This window comes from Brienomyrus brachyistius, chromosome 7 (assembly GCF_023856365.1).
Source record: "Brienomyrus brachyistius isolate T26 chromosome 7, BBRACH_0.4, whole genome shotgun sequence".
Taxonomy (NCBI): Eukaryota; Metazoa; Chordata; class Actinopteri; order Osteoglossiformes; family Mormyridae; genus Brienomyrus; species Brienomyrus brachyistius.
The window spans coordinates 4,664,606-4,679,746 of record NC_064539.1 but is presented as its reverse complement, the minus strand read 5'-3'; the positions used below and the strand labels follow the sequence as shown (position 1 = coordinate 4,679,746).

The 15,141-nt window shown below is 42.2% G+C and overlaps 3 protein-coding genes across 3 annotated transcripts; 1 reads left to right on the top strand and 2 right to left on the bottom strand.

The window, feature by feature from the left end:
* The first annotated feature begins 2,333 nt into the window (after positions 1–2,333).
* On the top strand, positions 2,334–6,065 carry LOC125746709 (zinc finger protein 391-like). Its single transcript, XM_049021042.1, has 2 exons — positions 2,334–3,077; positions 3,668–6,065. The coding sequence occupies exons 1-2, from the start codon at positions 2,876–2,878 to the stop codon at positions 5,302–5,304; spliced, it is 1,839 nt and encodes a 612-aa protein (XP_048876999.1). The 5' UTR covers positions 2,334–2,875; the 3' UTR covers positions 5,305–6,065.
* A 76-nt stretch (positions 6,066–6,141) lies between these two features.
* Positions 6,142–7,393, bottom strand: LOC125746710 (hydroxycarboxylic acid receptor 2-like). Its single transcript, XM_049021043.1, has one exon. The coding sequence runs from the start codon at positions 7,391–7,393 to the stop codon at positions 6,488–6,490; it is 906 nt and encodes a 301-aa protein (XP_048877000.1). The 3' UTR covers positions 6,142–6,487.
* A 6,265-nt stretch (positions 7,394–13,658) lies between these two features.
* LOC125746387 (proteinase-activated receptor 3-like) lies at positions 13,659–14,564 on the bottom strand. The gene has a single exon (XM_049020317.1). It carries the CDS (start codon positions 14,562–14,564, stop codon positions 13,659–13,661), a length of 906 nt encoding a protein of 301 aa, XP_048876274.1.
* Positions 14,565–15,141: the final 577 nt, after the last annotated feature.

The following is a 15,141-nucleotide window of genomic DNA, read 5'->3' as shown; positions in this document are numbered from 1 at the left end:
AGGTCATGGGGCAGTGATGTTACGGCACCCTCTAGCGGCGGAAAGAGGTCATGAGCTAGCAGACCTTCGTCGGAGCTGCAGTGTTGTTGCGTCCCGCTCAGCTGCTCGAAGCGTTACCTGATGTCCTGTCCTGACATTAAAGCACGTTTCGTCTATTCTGCACTTATCCATAGGTGGAAAGGTCATTATTTACTGAACAAATGACTGGAGGCTTATTAACCGGATAATTGTGCTACTAGCAAGAATGACTCATCATAACTCAACCATCGAAGGGTCATGAATCACTGGGGAAAATGAGTCCGAATATTAACAAGTCATGGTCCGTTATAATCTTCAGTGGGATTCTTCATGGAAAAACCACATCATTATACAGCTATACCTACGTATGTACAGATATACAATAGGGTTTATACACTGTACGGACAAAAGGCACACCTCTTAATCACTGTATTCAGGTATTTCATTCAGACCCCTTGTCATAGGTGCATAAAATGAAGCATATAGCCATGCAGTCAGATTTACAAGCATTTGTGAAAGAATGGGTCATTCTGAAGAGCTCAGTGAATTCAAGCATGGTACTGTCATGGGATGCTACCTTTGCAATAAGTCAGTTTGTGAAATTTCTTCCCTGCTAGTTATTCCACAGTCAACTGTAAGTGGTATTATTGCAAAGTGTAGGCATTTAGGAACCATAGAAGCTCAGCCATGAATTGGCAGGTGACGTAAAGTAACAATGATTGCTGCGGTGCATAGTGGAGGAGTGATAATGGTGTGGTTTTATCAGCAGCAAGTGGTTTGTCATGGGTTTGTCATGGGTTGGACTAGGCCCTTTAGTTCCAGTTAAGGGAATTCTTAATACCTAAGGATTCCAAAGCATTTTGGACAATTCTATACATCCAACTGGGAATTCGTGGAAGGCCCTTTTCTGTTCCAGCATGACTGTATCCCAGTGCACAAAGCATGGTCCATAAAGACATGGCTGGAGTGAGTTTGGTGTGGGAGAACTTGACTGACCCACACAGAGCCCTGACCTCAACCCCATCGAACACCTTTAGAATGAACTAGAATGGAGATCGGAAGCCAGACCTTCACATCCAACATCAGTGCCTGACCTCACAAATGCACTTCTGGATGAATGGCAGAAATTACAAACACTCTCCAAAATTTTGTGGAAAGCCTTCCCAGATGAGTGGCAGCTGTATAGATGCCAACTCAGTATTGAGGGGGAACCAACTCAGTATTGAGGAGGAACCAAATCAATATTGAGGGGGAACCAACTCAGTATTGATCCCTGTAGATTTAGAATAGGATGTCATAAACGTTCTAGCAGGTGTAATGATCAGGTGTCCCAATACTTTTGCCCATATAATACATGTTAATCAATGTAGTGAACACACAGGGCAGTCATCCAGCGTTCACTTCGAGATTTATAATTCTGTACTCAATTACCAGACTTCCTCTTGTGATCGGCATTAAACAGTTAGAATGTTGGTTTAATCCATTACGGTGAACATTAGGTTGCGTGGAAATTCATATTCAGATGGAGTCATAATCTAGAATCACATTAAAGTAGCGATTTTTAAAAAATGGTGCTGAAGATTTTCATTGCATAAGTTAAATTATTTGTAAAATCCTGTTAGAATTATTAGTAAGATGTTCAAAACTATTTAGCTAGCCTATTTAATAGATTTTTAAGAAAACTGATTTTTAAAGACAAGTGAAAATTATTTCATTTTCACTTTTTATTTACATGTCTGGTTTTCTCCCACAGTACAAAAGCATGTGGGAGAACTGCAGTCTCTGCAACGCCCATAGTGAGTGACTGTTTGCATTTGGGCTCTTTAGTAGACTGACATTCAGTCCAAGAGCAGTTCTGCATTTCTTTGAATCTAGTCAATTGCACGACTTCAGGTAACTGCATAAAAGACCCAGCTCACAGTATGATCATTTACTTTTTCATCTTTCCCCCCAAAATGCAGGGTGTCAGTCAATGTCACATGCCTTCCCAACTTCCTGCTCCTAACTGACTTTATATGTCAGATAACATTCATACCCCCATGGAGGTAAAGCAAAGGAATTTCCATTAAATGAATGCCATGGAAGTATTTCATTGAGTCTCCTATTGTACCTCGCCAGGTATTCAAGCCACATAATTACAAATCCACCTTACTGAGTTAAACAGTCAAAACAGAGACTCCTTACAATCAGGAACGTAGTAACTGGGGGGGGGGGGGGGGGTGGCGTGTAACCCCCAGTATTTAAAATGGATTCATCCATCCCTCCGCCTCTCGTGAGGGCAGCAATGACGGCATGCAGATTGCAGGGCATGTCAGACCAAACCTCTCTTTCCAGTACCACGGACTCGATCTGTCCTGGGCCTGCCAAGGGCCCTCCACCCAATGGAACGTGATCGCAACAGTTTGCTGAAGAACCGTGAAGGCGGCATCCTTCCAATATACTCTGACCACCTCAGCTGACTCCAGAATCGAACAACTGTATTTCGAAGTCTCTGTGGAACTCTGAACCGCTCACCCAGTCAGGGAGAATGAGCCTGTCTACGGAGAAGTCTCACCTTGGAGACGTACTATATCAAAAGACAAAATAGATGGTTATGAGTAGCGCAACATGCAGCATCTGGGTTAGCAGACGCGGTCCTTCGTGGTAGTACTGCCTCCGGGCCGCTGGGTGGCAGCTGGGAAAAGTCAACGACAGACTGCGGCGTACTAGGCAGACGGCGCGTCACTGGTCGGCGACGGCTTTGTTCCGCACACGGCGGCAGTCACCCATCATATCTTCTCTGAAGAGCTGTTTCAGCCTGATTGTTAAACAAGTGGATAACGGTTTCTGTGTTCAGTGTTTTGGACGGTGGGCAGGTATGGCAAAATCGAGGAACCTAAAAGCCTTTCTGGAATCTTCTTTGAATGAAATTTTCAGAGCGACAGTGAGTGACATATTGGAGTCTGTTGAAGAGACCTTGTCTGAATATCAGTGCAAAATAGAGCGAATAGAGACTGAGAACGAGGATCTGAGGCGAAGGCTTCAGAAACAGGATATCGATCATGTCCCGGCGAAACTGGGTGAGTTTTGAGGGGCGAACCGGGACGAACCAATCCAGATAAAAATAATTAAAACAATTTTGTGGTTATTGACGTTAATTACTGTACTTGATCCTAGGGAGGGGGAGGGGGTAGGCAAACGTCTGTTCAACTACTTACCTACTTAGCTGCTTAATCTCTACGTTGAATTAGCAAGAAATCTAAGAAATCTGAGCTATTAGTTTAGTTCTCCCCAAGCGAGCTTGATGGGCCGAATGGCCTCCTCTCGTTTGTATAGTTCTTATGTTCTTATGTTAAGAAATCGAATTACTAATTAGCTGATTTTCATCCCGTTGCTATCAGTTGCTTAAAATTAGCCGATATTGTAAGTGATTTGACAAATGTAACTAATTTGATAGATTTATGTATATGTAATTGCAGCAGTAATCCGGTTCTTTGAAGCTATGGAGAAAACTAATTTCTTTATAAAAATGTTTCATTCAGGTACCTCAGTGAGGTAAAAAATTGGCAGCTGATTGATACCTCAGGATGGGAAGACTGCCATAAGGCAAGCTTGAGCTTTTATTTGCCAGCATTTGCAATACTTACCACTGCATTCCTCTGTGTTACAGAACCAGATGTTAAGGATAATGTTCATCTTTCCAACTCCAAGCTCCCCAAACATTCTGCCCCGAAGACATCTCTAGAATCCACAGCTAGTGGTGGCAAACGGTGTCCTGCTGATCAGCACGAATACTTACAGGGAAAGCCCATTGTCTCAGTCCTTAGCTTGGAAGCAGGGGTTAAGGAAATATCCAGTGTTTCCGTTTCAACAGTAACTCTTGGTTACGTAAAAAGTGACCCAGATTTGGAGGATGTCTGTGCTATGGACCTCACCAAAACATCATCTCCGCTCAATTTGGTGTCCAAGCGAATCAAAATGGAGAGCCACAACCTTGACTACCTGAAACCAGAATATTCCTCCGACCCGCAATCCCCTCGATGTCCAGAAACTGGCTCCCAGGAAAGCGACTCTGATGTGAGGGTCACCATTGTGTCTGACAGCCACATGAGCGTTGGGTCAAGTGAGGAAGAAAGGGGTCATAATGGGGAGTCCGAACCAGAGGAAGAGGCGTATGGAAAACCCAATGAGTTGTACTGTGGTGAGAGGAGAATAGATCCAGAGTTTTCTGCCAACGGTCATGTTTTTCAGGAATACACGAGCATGGGGGTGGCTGCTGGGGGGTCAGAGGAAGGGGGGGTGCAAAGCAGGCAGCTAGACATGTGTGATTCACTTCAGACGTCTGCATCTATCCTGAGCCTGGATGCCTCTGAGCTGAGCGAAAACCTACAGGGCTTCTATCACTGCACCCTCTGCAAGAAGACCTTCAGCAAGATTGGTTCACTGAACTCGCATCTGCGGAGCCACGTCGATGAGAAGGTTCACTGCTGCAACTACTGTGGCAAGCGTTTCGGCCGGGCCGACCTACTCAGGTCCCACAAACGCACCCACACGGGTGAGAGGCCATTCAGCTGCAACCTGTGCACCAAGAGCTACGGACACCCTGGGCAGCTTCGGATACACAAGCGAGTTCACACTGGTGAGAGGCCATATTGTTGCCCGCACTGTGGGAAAAGGTTTAGTGAACACAACCAGCTCAAAGTGCACCTCCGAACTCATACGGGTGAGAGACCTTACAATTGTAGTGTTTGTGGGAAAACCTTCAGTAATGCTGGAAACTTGAGAATCCACCAGAGGATCCACACTGGGGAAAAACCGTATTGTTGCACCCAGTGTGGGAAGAGGTTTAACGGAATGGGGGACCTTAAAACTCATTACAGAGTTCACACAGGAGAAAGGCCATACCACTGTGATCTGTGTAAAAAGACTTTCAGTCAGGCAGGACACCTTACAATACACAAAAGAATGCATACTGGTGAGAGACCGTACAGCTGCACCGAGTGTGGGAGGAAGTTCAGTGTGGCAAGCAGCCTTAAGCTACACCTGCGAACTCACACTGGAGAGAAGCTCTACAGCTGTTCCTACTGTGGCAAGAGCTTCAGCAGATCCGGACACCTTAAGAGGCACGAGCAGGTTCACACAAAAGAGAAACTGTATTCCTGCACTTACTGTGTGAAGAGCTACAGCGATCACTCCACCCTGAAGAAGCATATGAGAATCCACATGGGCGACGAGGCCTTTGCTCTCAATGAAGAGAATATCAGTGGCCCTGGGGCTCAGAATCCGCAACCAAACCAGACAGAATAAATCCCCGTAGTGTGTGTGCCTTGTGTGATGTATTGTACCTTACATCCCTGTCCTGCTGCATACATCATCATTTGTAAATGTATAGAAATGTACATGGCTAGTGGGTGTAGTGCATCCAATTAGAGGTGGTACAGGTAGGCGTGTCACAGATGTGCTTAGATCCACACTGCAGCTTAGATACTTTATATGTGCTGTAGGTAGGTTATGGCCTTTATCTGATCCACACAGTGCTGTAGAGTTGTGAGATTAAGTGTTTGATGTATGATTAGATGTAATTGATTGAAGGTGGAAACCTCCAATCAGATTGCTGTGTTTGATGGTAGCCATCCAATGGTCTTAGTGGGTCATTAAGGTTGCCGAATGTTGAAATGTCTGCATATTTGCCTGTGGTTAAGACACTGTGAAAGGTGCAGATGTGGGGTGAATTACAGCCCAAACTAACCCCAGCATCCATGTATCTGTTAGATGGAGAGTCTGACTGAAAAGCAGAAGGACGAGTAAATATTCTTTCCTCTCCAAAGGCTGCAGAAAAGAATTTATGATACAGGAAAGCCTGAAATATGTTTGTGCTGTCAAATAAAAATAATCAAACTAATTAAGTAGGAAAGCTGCTGTTTTATGACTGTCAGAAGTTCCCATTAAGAAAAAAAGTATTTTGTCATCAGTCTTGTATCTGATATCTGCACTCAGTAGTGTAATTTCATGTTTCCTAGAATATCTCACTATGAATGTTAACCAATAAAATTTATTTTTTACATTAATATATTGTGCATAACTTAGTTTAGTAGAATTCACTGTAGCTAAAGGTTTTTTAATGACACTTTTACAAAGGATTAGTAGTGCCTGAGGGAAAACAGAATATAAGCATGAGCTGTTAATTTATTTACTGTTCCTTGTTCAGAAAAAAATCTGAACAAACGTTTACATGGAATGAAAGCTGTTTACTTAGAGACCTATGATTCTACAAATAATTTGTCAAATATAGTTTTTTTGACATCAAAGATTTAAGTGTTTTGCACTTTGTATGAGGATGACGGGGATTATTTACATATCTAACAAAGATGCAGATTTGTGAGGTTATATATAGCTACATGATAACATTAAAGGTTGCCACATTAAAGAACAAGTACTTACAGTATAAAAGGTTCAGCTAAATAAAAAACCACAAGCATCTGTTGTCATTTTATGTTGAGACTTCATGCATCTCCTGGTCAAAGCACCTTTTACAGCAGCACCTGGGTGAGCAAGACGGCTTCTCCTTTGACAGGTACAGCATGGGCTGGATGGTGCTGCTGATATCCATGAATCCAAAGGTGACGTAGTTGATGTAACACTGGAAGACATTGTGAGAGAAGTACTCCTCAAATGGAAAGAGTGCCACAGGAGGCAAGTAGTTGAAAATGATGATGGTCAGGATGATGAGGACCATCTTGAAGGCTTTCTTCTTGACTGGGTGCATCACGTCCCGAGCTGGTCCAGAGTGTCGGAGGGTGAAGAGAATGGACAGATTACAGAAAAGCATAATAGCGAATGTGCCCAGGATCATGACAGTGAAGGCCTTCTCGAATTTTACGATGGTTCCCACACACTTGACTGCCGCATACGCCAGTGTGAGGACCCACACAACCGCGGCGCAAACTGACCGGTGCCGGCGGTCCTTCAGCGCCGTAAAGGTAATGGGGTGGACCACCGCCATGTAGCGGTCCAAGCAGATGCAGGAGAGGAAGAGCGGGGATGAATCTTTGATGCCGTAGAAGAAGCGTAGCACATACCAGGGGCTGCTGCTCGTCAGGTACATGATATTGGCCAATTCCAGCGGCGGGAGGAGGCAGAAGAGGGTGTCCAGGACAGCCAGGTGCCAAATAAAGATGTCTGAGGTGGAGGAGTCTGCTTTGTTTTTGTGCAGAAGCCACAAAACCATCAAGTTGGCTGGGATTCCCAAGAACATGTTAACAAACTCCAAGCCCAAATAAAAAAGGATGATGGCAGGCATGTGTTCACACTGCTTAAATATGGTCACTTCCTGACCTGAAGCATTGAACCCTTTACTTATTTGTATAACAGAATTGTTGATGTAGTGAATTTCCATGCTGATCAGCTGTTAAGAAGCTTCCTTGGATAGTTCCTCGGGTAAGGTTAGAAACAGATATTCTGTGAATACACGGGTAAAAAAACCTGAATTATTATTTGGTGCACTATATTTTGCTAATGACAGATTATCAAATATATATATTTAGATCAGATTAATAGAGGAAGTATACTCCCTTGTACAGTACTTTCTCGAGGCTCCTGCAAATGATTCCTGGAAAGCTCTTCTGTAAAATACTGGTGAGCAAGGGAATTGGAACTGGGAGATGGGCAGGGTTTAAATATAGACAAAGCCCAGCTCCACCTCTTAACGTCGAAATCGCACCTTGACGGAGCACAGCTCCACCTCCTTATGTCCAAATCGCACCTTGTCAGAGCACAGCTCCACCTCCTTATGTCCAAATCGCACCTGGCCAGAGCACAGCTTCACCTCCTTATGTCCAAATCGCACCTGGCCAGAGCGTAGCTCTCCTGCCTTCAATGTTACCCTTTATTCTTAAAGTCCCAAAATTTAGTGAAAGATTTAAAGTGAAGGTTAATAAAAGGTCAGCTTTGCACTAAATATCATACTTTTCATCAGCTTGATTAGTAGCTCTGCCTAGATATTCACTTCTCGAGTGGATATTCCTAAATGATTTCTTAATTTCCATCCCATGTTTTTGTATTTTGACTTATTTTGCTTACAGTACAGCTGCCAAATCTTTACTTACTAACTAGATTTTCCTAGAGAAAAGACGTGTGTTAAAAACAATCCGTGAATAACTTTATATTTTAATGTATTTTCATGGGGACATTACAAATGAATAAGCACGAATGTTACTTGTAGTGATGAACCATTTTGATGCATTATGAAGTTTTGTTTCAGTATGTTTCACAAAATTGTAAGTACTATTTAACCATCCATCCATCCATTTTCCAAACCGCTTATCCTACTGAGTTGCGGGGGGACTATTTAACCACATAATATTTATTAATACCCACATAAAATAACTTTTTGATCATGTTTTTTTTAGTTTGTATTGCTTTAGTGATAACATAACATGCAGACCAATGGACATCCTGCATCTTTAAGATTGTGATCTTAAATATATATAGCAAATCCCCCCCCTCCCCAGCTCCGCCTTCTTATGTCCAAATAGTTTTCCACAGTGCAGCTCTGCCTGCCTTAACAGTAACCTCTCTACCTGAAAAGCTCCCCCTCCCCTCTGATTCCGATTTAACTACTGGGGATGGGGGACGTGTACCCTTAAATATTTTATCTCACTTCATTACCCCCAATAAACAGGCCTTTGCATTTAAATTTTTAAGTTGCCGCCACCCCCGCCTTCGCTCCTGCCTAATATCAAACACCCTCCTAAGCCAGGGTTGGTATTTACTGTTACCATAGATTAAAACATGCATTTGAAGCTTCCTTTTGGCATAGTAAAGTTTTAACTATTTATGGATGTAATGACATATTACGATATACTGTTTGACAAAGGTTTGCCAAAGTAATTCTGAGCCCATGTGGTTATACTGAATGATGAATCATGGTTCTTGATGCAGTATCACTGAGTGATCAGAGATTACAGTTATTCAGCTTAGGCTTGCACCCTTGCTATTTATACACTGAAATTCCAGATTCCAGAAACTTTCAGCTTTCTTGAATCTTTTAATTACGTTATGTACCATAGATGATGCAATATCCAAATCCCTTCCTGTCTTTCTTTGAAGAACATTGTTTTCATTTTTTTAACATTTCAGTGACATGCAGTTCTAGGCAAATTGACAATCCTCAGCCCATTTTTGCGTCTATAGGACTGGGCCTTTCCTGGATGCTGCTCTTGTACCAAATCATGATTATATGACATGTTGACATCACCTGTCACCACATCCATCCATCCATTTTCCAAACCGCTTATCCTACTGGGTCCGGAGCCTATCCCAGAAGCAATGGGCACGAGGCAGGGAACAACCCAGGACGGGGGGCCAGCCCATCTCAGGGCACACTCACACACCATTCACGCACACATGCGCCCCTACGGCAATTTAGCCACTCCAATTAGCCTCAGCATGTCTTTGGACTGTGGGGGGAAAAGATAATACCTGGAGGAAACCCCACAACGACATGAGGAGAACACACAAACTCCACACGCATGTGACCCAGGCGGCGACTCGAACCCGGGTCCCAGAGGTGTGACGCAACAGTGCTAACCACTGCACCACCATGCCACCCCTACTTGTGAGCATCATTTATAAAATCCTCATCCATGTAGGCATAAACTTCATGACACTTCGGCAGTTAAATTACATCCACAGGTTCCAGGTCCATTGTGGACTCTTTCAAACAGAGTCTGAAAACTTTTCTTGCTGACAGGCCTTTTATTACATACAGAACCCTTCTTCCATTACGTTATTCTCCTCCCATGTCCTCTGAAGGGCTTCATATTTTGTTGATGCTTGAATATCTTTGTTTTATTTTCTGTGAATCACTTTGTGACATTTGATCTTGAAAGGTGCTATATAAACTGCCAACTTACATACTTTGAATATGAATTTGTTTATGCATAGTATTTCCAAATAAATGTGCCATTTCTGACTTGCAGGCATGACGCAGGGAATCAAGAACTCAATTGAAATAACTATGTTCTTTATTAGCTGAAGCACTTATCTCTGTTAACACCACTACACATAACATATGAAATATGACGGAGGTTACAATTTTACTGGCATAGCAACATACGGTGAACAAATATTTGGGCAGCGAGAGACATATGAGGCAACATGTTACACAGGTACAATGGAGGAAACATTCAATATACAGGTTCAATATAATCATTACTTTAAAAGAGAGAACTAACAACATTAAGCAAATACGGGATATGGAGAATGCAAATGTACACACTATGTTTGCATAATTCCACAGTCCTGGCAAAGTTTGCCCCTACTGGAGTACGAAAGCAATGTACCGGGGCCACAATATTTATGTTTGTTTCATCCACTAGGATATTATTCCCAGCTTTGCTACATTTCCATAATTTGCATGATGTTCTAAAGCACAAAACTTTTATTTCTCCTCCCTGTATCTCGCTCCATCAAATCAGAGGAGGTGGAAACCTCCAATCAGATTGCTGTGTTTGATGGTGGCCATCCAATGGTCTTAGTGGGTCATTAAGGTTGGTGAATGTTGAAATGTCTGCATATTTGCATGTGGTTAAGACACTGTGAAAGGTGCAGATGTGGGGTGAATTACAGCCCAAACTAACCCCAGCATCCATGTATCTGTTAGATGGAGAGTCTGACTGAAAAGCAGAAGGACGAGTAAATATTCTTCCCTCTACAAAGGCTGCAGACAGAAATTTATGATACAGGAAACCCTGAAATATCTTTGTGCTGTCAAAAATAATCAAATTAATTAGGTAGGAAGGCTGCTTTGTAATAACTGTCTGAAGTTCCCATTAAGAAAAAAAATATTTTGTCACAATCTAGTATCTGACATCAAATAATGTAATTTCATGTTTCCCAAAATCCCCCAAAAAATCCATTATTTTAACCAATGAAGTTTGTTTTTTACTTTCAAATATTGTGCATAATAACGTATTAGTAGGGCTGTCGCTATCTCATATTAATAATCGAGTATTATATATATATATATCAGCTGCAACTGGTGCGAGGCAGGAACCAACCAACCATTGCAGGATGCACACACAGTCACCCATTGGGTCAATTTAGGTACTCCACTTCGCTTAGGTTCTAGAACAGTAGAAAGAAATCGGAGGATCTATCGAAATGCCATACACACACGGGCGAACATGCAAATGTCACAGATAGCGACGGTGTGCGGCAGCAGTGACACCCACTTAACGAATGTGCTGCCCCCATGTGGAAGAGGAAACAGGAACTGCTGACGAAGACATTCATTTTTTGCTGTATGCATGGAAATAATAATGTCACTAAGTGAACTTCTTCCAAACTTCTTTCAAAATCGTTCAGTCCTAAAACAAGAATTAATATTATATGGATATTATGTAGGGTACCGCTAAGCTATGGATCTAATCCTCGTTTCAGCAGCGAATATTTGGACAACTAAATTCCGCAAAATAATTTGAGCAAAAGTGATGACGGAGACAGCGTAGGCTATTCCGAGAGGCTAAATGATACATATCTATGGCAATCCTTGCATTATTGGCTGGGTCCTGAATGCCTTCTTTTAAGTTGTGCTGCGGTGATATTTAAGTTCTGTATTGCATTTCTGACAGACGCATTTTCAACAATTTTTAATATTAAGTATTTCCACACAATGCTTTCACTCCTTACATGCGCAGTCTAATATTGCCGACTAATCGAGAAGGAAAATTTCAATCGATCCTTTTATATAATCAAGTAATTGACTTTAATCAAGTAATCAGCTCTACTTAGTAGAATTCACTACATCTAAAGTTATTATTATTATTGTTGTTGTTATTATTATTATCATGCGTTCCACTTACGTTGGAAGTTAACCGCTTTCCAGTACAGCAAGTCGGAAAGCCATTTAGCAATACCACGGATCTGTTTCAAAAATCAAGATTTCTCGCTTAGTCGGATAATTTATTGGATTTAATTTAATCCAGTTTAAATGGCCTTTTATCTTCGTTCACTTACATTTAGCCCAAACTACGTTAAATCCGACAAGCTATCCGGTTAGCGAGAAATCTCAGACTGTATTCCATAAAGCAGGGGGGTATTCAATGAAAGTAGCTCAAGAAAGCCAGACTTTCCCGAAAAAGAGACACTCAAATTTAGCGCCATCTCTAAACTTAGTCTCATGCCGTTCCACTACCGCAGTTCAGCTTTACCTAATCAAGGCTCATACAAGACAGACTTGCATGGTCTCACTTAGTGCGCACACTTCTTAATATTTAAGAAGCCCAAATTAATGGATGAACGATAGATCGATCAAATGAATCAGAAAGCATGTAAAACGAGAGCGGTGTTTTTTTCTGTCGCAGAACAAACACCGCTGATGGAGCTGTATGAAGAATACAAAGATGTAATCGCAAAAAAGGCAATAATGTGGCCATAAATAAAGCCATTGACATGGCTTGGCGAAGAATTGCAGACAGACTAAATGCGTAAATTACGTAATGGCACCGTGGTGCAGTGGTTCATGCTGTCGCCTCGAAAGTTCCTCGTTTGATCCCCGTAATCTTCCGGGTTGAGCTCCCACGTCATTCTTACTGTATAATGTTATTTTGTCTTTTTTGATTTCGGTAAAGTATTTGCACTTGCATCCGTGTGAAATGTTCTGCACAAATAACCGTGTCTTGTCAATACTTTTTACTAATAGAGTGTGACTAAACAAAAATATAAAAACATAAAATATATAAAAATAGCTTTCCTGTTCATATTATTTTAATTAATTATTTTTCATTGCATTACACGTTTGACCTTTGTAATATGGGTACGCTTTTATTTTGGAATTAACTGGAATGCTGAGATGTGATTTTTATAAGCTTTTTTTGTATTTATTACATGACATGAGTGGTGAGAGCTCGGAATTTCATCCGCCGGAACGATCTTTTGGGAATCTGTTCTCATACAGTGGACCTTCTTGGAGACAATGCTTAACTAAGCGAGACAATTACCCTGAACAGACTTGTTCATTAGCGTAAGTTACCGTAGTGCTTAAGCCGGGATTCATTTAAGACACATTAATGGAAATGAACTCTCACTTAAATGACCCAGACTTGTCGAAATAAGTCAAACTTTCCCTTAATCCTACTTCATGGAATACCCTGCTTTGTGGAATAGCTATCTGATTTCTGAAACAGGTTCCAGTTCTAGCCCGATTAATCGTTAGCCATTGTTAGCAATATCAGTTTCACAACACATTACATGGTATGGTATAAAAACACGATCAGCTCGACCACAGAGATAGGTTGGACAGTACAGTATGTTCGACTGATTTAATGAGCCACAAATAAAACACAAGTACTAATTAAGAGTATAAAACTACACTTTAACTTCTGTTGATAAAGGATGCAGACATCTTGAATTCTGAGGTAGGAATTGTGTAGATTCCTACGTCTTCATTAGTCAGAATTCCAACATCAGGAGGCATCATAACTTTCCGACTGGGAACTCAGAATTTCCGAGTTACTAGTTCAAATGGAACCCAGTATGAACAATGTATAACACATTACATTTACATAGTTAACAGACATGCACAGTTAGGACACAATTTGCCATAAGCGCAGTTAAGCTGAGCTTCTAGTGAATGAGATAAACCACAAACCTCTGCTGTTTTATGTTGAGACTTCATGCATCTCCTGGTCAAAGCACCTTTTACAGCAGCACCTGGGTGAGCAAGACAGCTTCTCCTTTGACAGGTACAGCATGGGCTGGATGGTGCTGCTGATATCCATGAATCCAAAGGCAATGTAGTGGATGTAACAGCGGAAGACATTGTGAGAGAAGTACTCCTCAAATGGAAAGAGTGCCACAGGAGGCAAGTAGTTGAAAATGATGATGCTCAGGATGATGAGGACCATCTTGAAGGCTTTCTTCTTGACTGGGTGCATCACGTCTCGAACTGGTCCGGAGTGTCGGAGGGTGAAGAGAATGGACAGATTACAGAAAAGCATGACAGCGAAGGTGGCCAGGATCATGACAGTGAAGGCCTTCTCGAATTTTACAATGGTTCCCACACACTTGGCTGCCGCATACGCCAATGTGAGGACCCACACAACCGCGGCGCAAACTGACCGGTGCCGGCGGTCCTTCAGTGCCGCAAAGGTAATGGGGTGGACCACCGCCATGTAGCGGTCCAAGCAGATGCAGGAGAGGAAGAGCGGGGACGAGTCTTTGATGCCGTAGAAGAAGCGTAGCACGTACCAGGGGCTGCTGCTTGTCAGGTACATGATATTGGCCAATTCCAGCGGCGGGATGAGGCAGAAGAGGGTGTCCAGGACAGCCAGGTGCCAAATAAAGATGTCTGAGGTGGAAGAGTCTGCTTTGTTTTTGTGCAGAAGCCACAAAACCATCAAGTTGGCTGGGATTCCCAAGAACATGTTAACAAATTGCAAGCCCAGATAAAAAAGTATGATGGCAGGCATGTGTTCACACTGCTTAAATATGGTCACTTCCCGATCCGAGGCATTGAACCCTTTATTTATAAGTATAACAGAGTTGTTGATGTAGTGAATTTCCATGCTGACCAGCTGTGAGGAAGCTTCCTTGGATGAGACAGATAGAAACAGATAGTCTGGTAATACACAGGGAGAAAAAAATTAAATCACAATTAATATTAGGTACACTATTTTTTGCAGCTATTACTGCTAGTGAAAAACAGATTAGCAAATGTCCATCATAGGATCAGAATAATAAACGTATTGCACTTCCAGGTACTCGCCTACCTTATGGGTGCTTTCACACCATAGGAACTTTTTTCAGGAACCAGAACCTTTTGTTGTATTCACACTACAGGAACTGGGCCCAATAGTAATTCCTTGGAGGAACCCCTTTTAGTCCCTACTCCAGTCTAGACCAAGAATGCAAAGATCATACTTGTGGATCTGGAAAGAGTGGTATTGCTAAGTTGCTTCCCAAGAAAGAACCATGGGAGTAATGAATTATGGGATTGGTCTCCTGGCAAGGATTCAACCTGTCAGGGTCAGCATCCGTCTGTCTGACTCTTAAGCGTCTTCTCCCCATTTGACCAGTAGGTGTCGCTGGCTATTTGGGCTGGGCGATATATCGGGTTTTTATGATATATCGATATATTTTCAT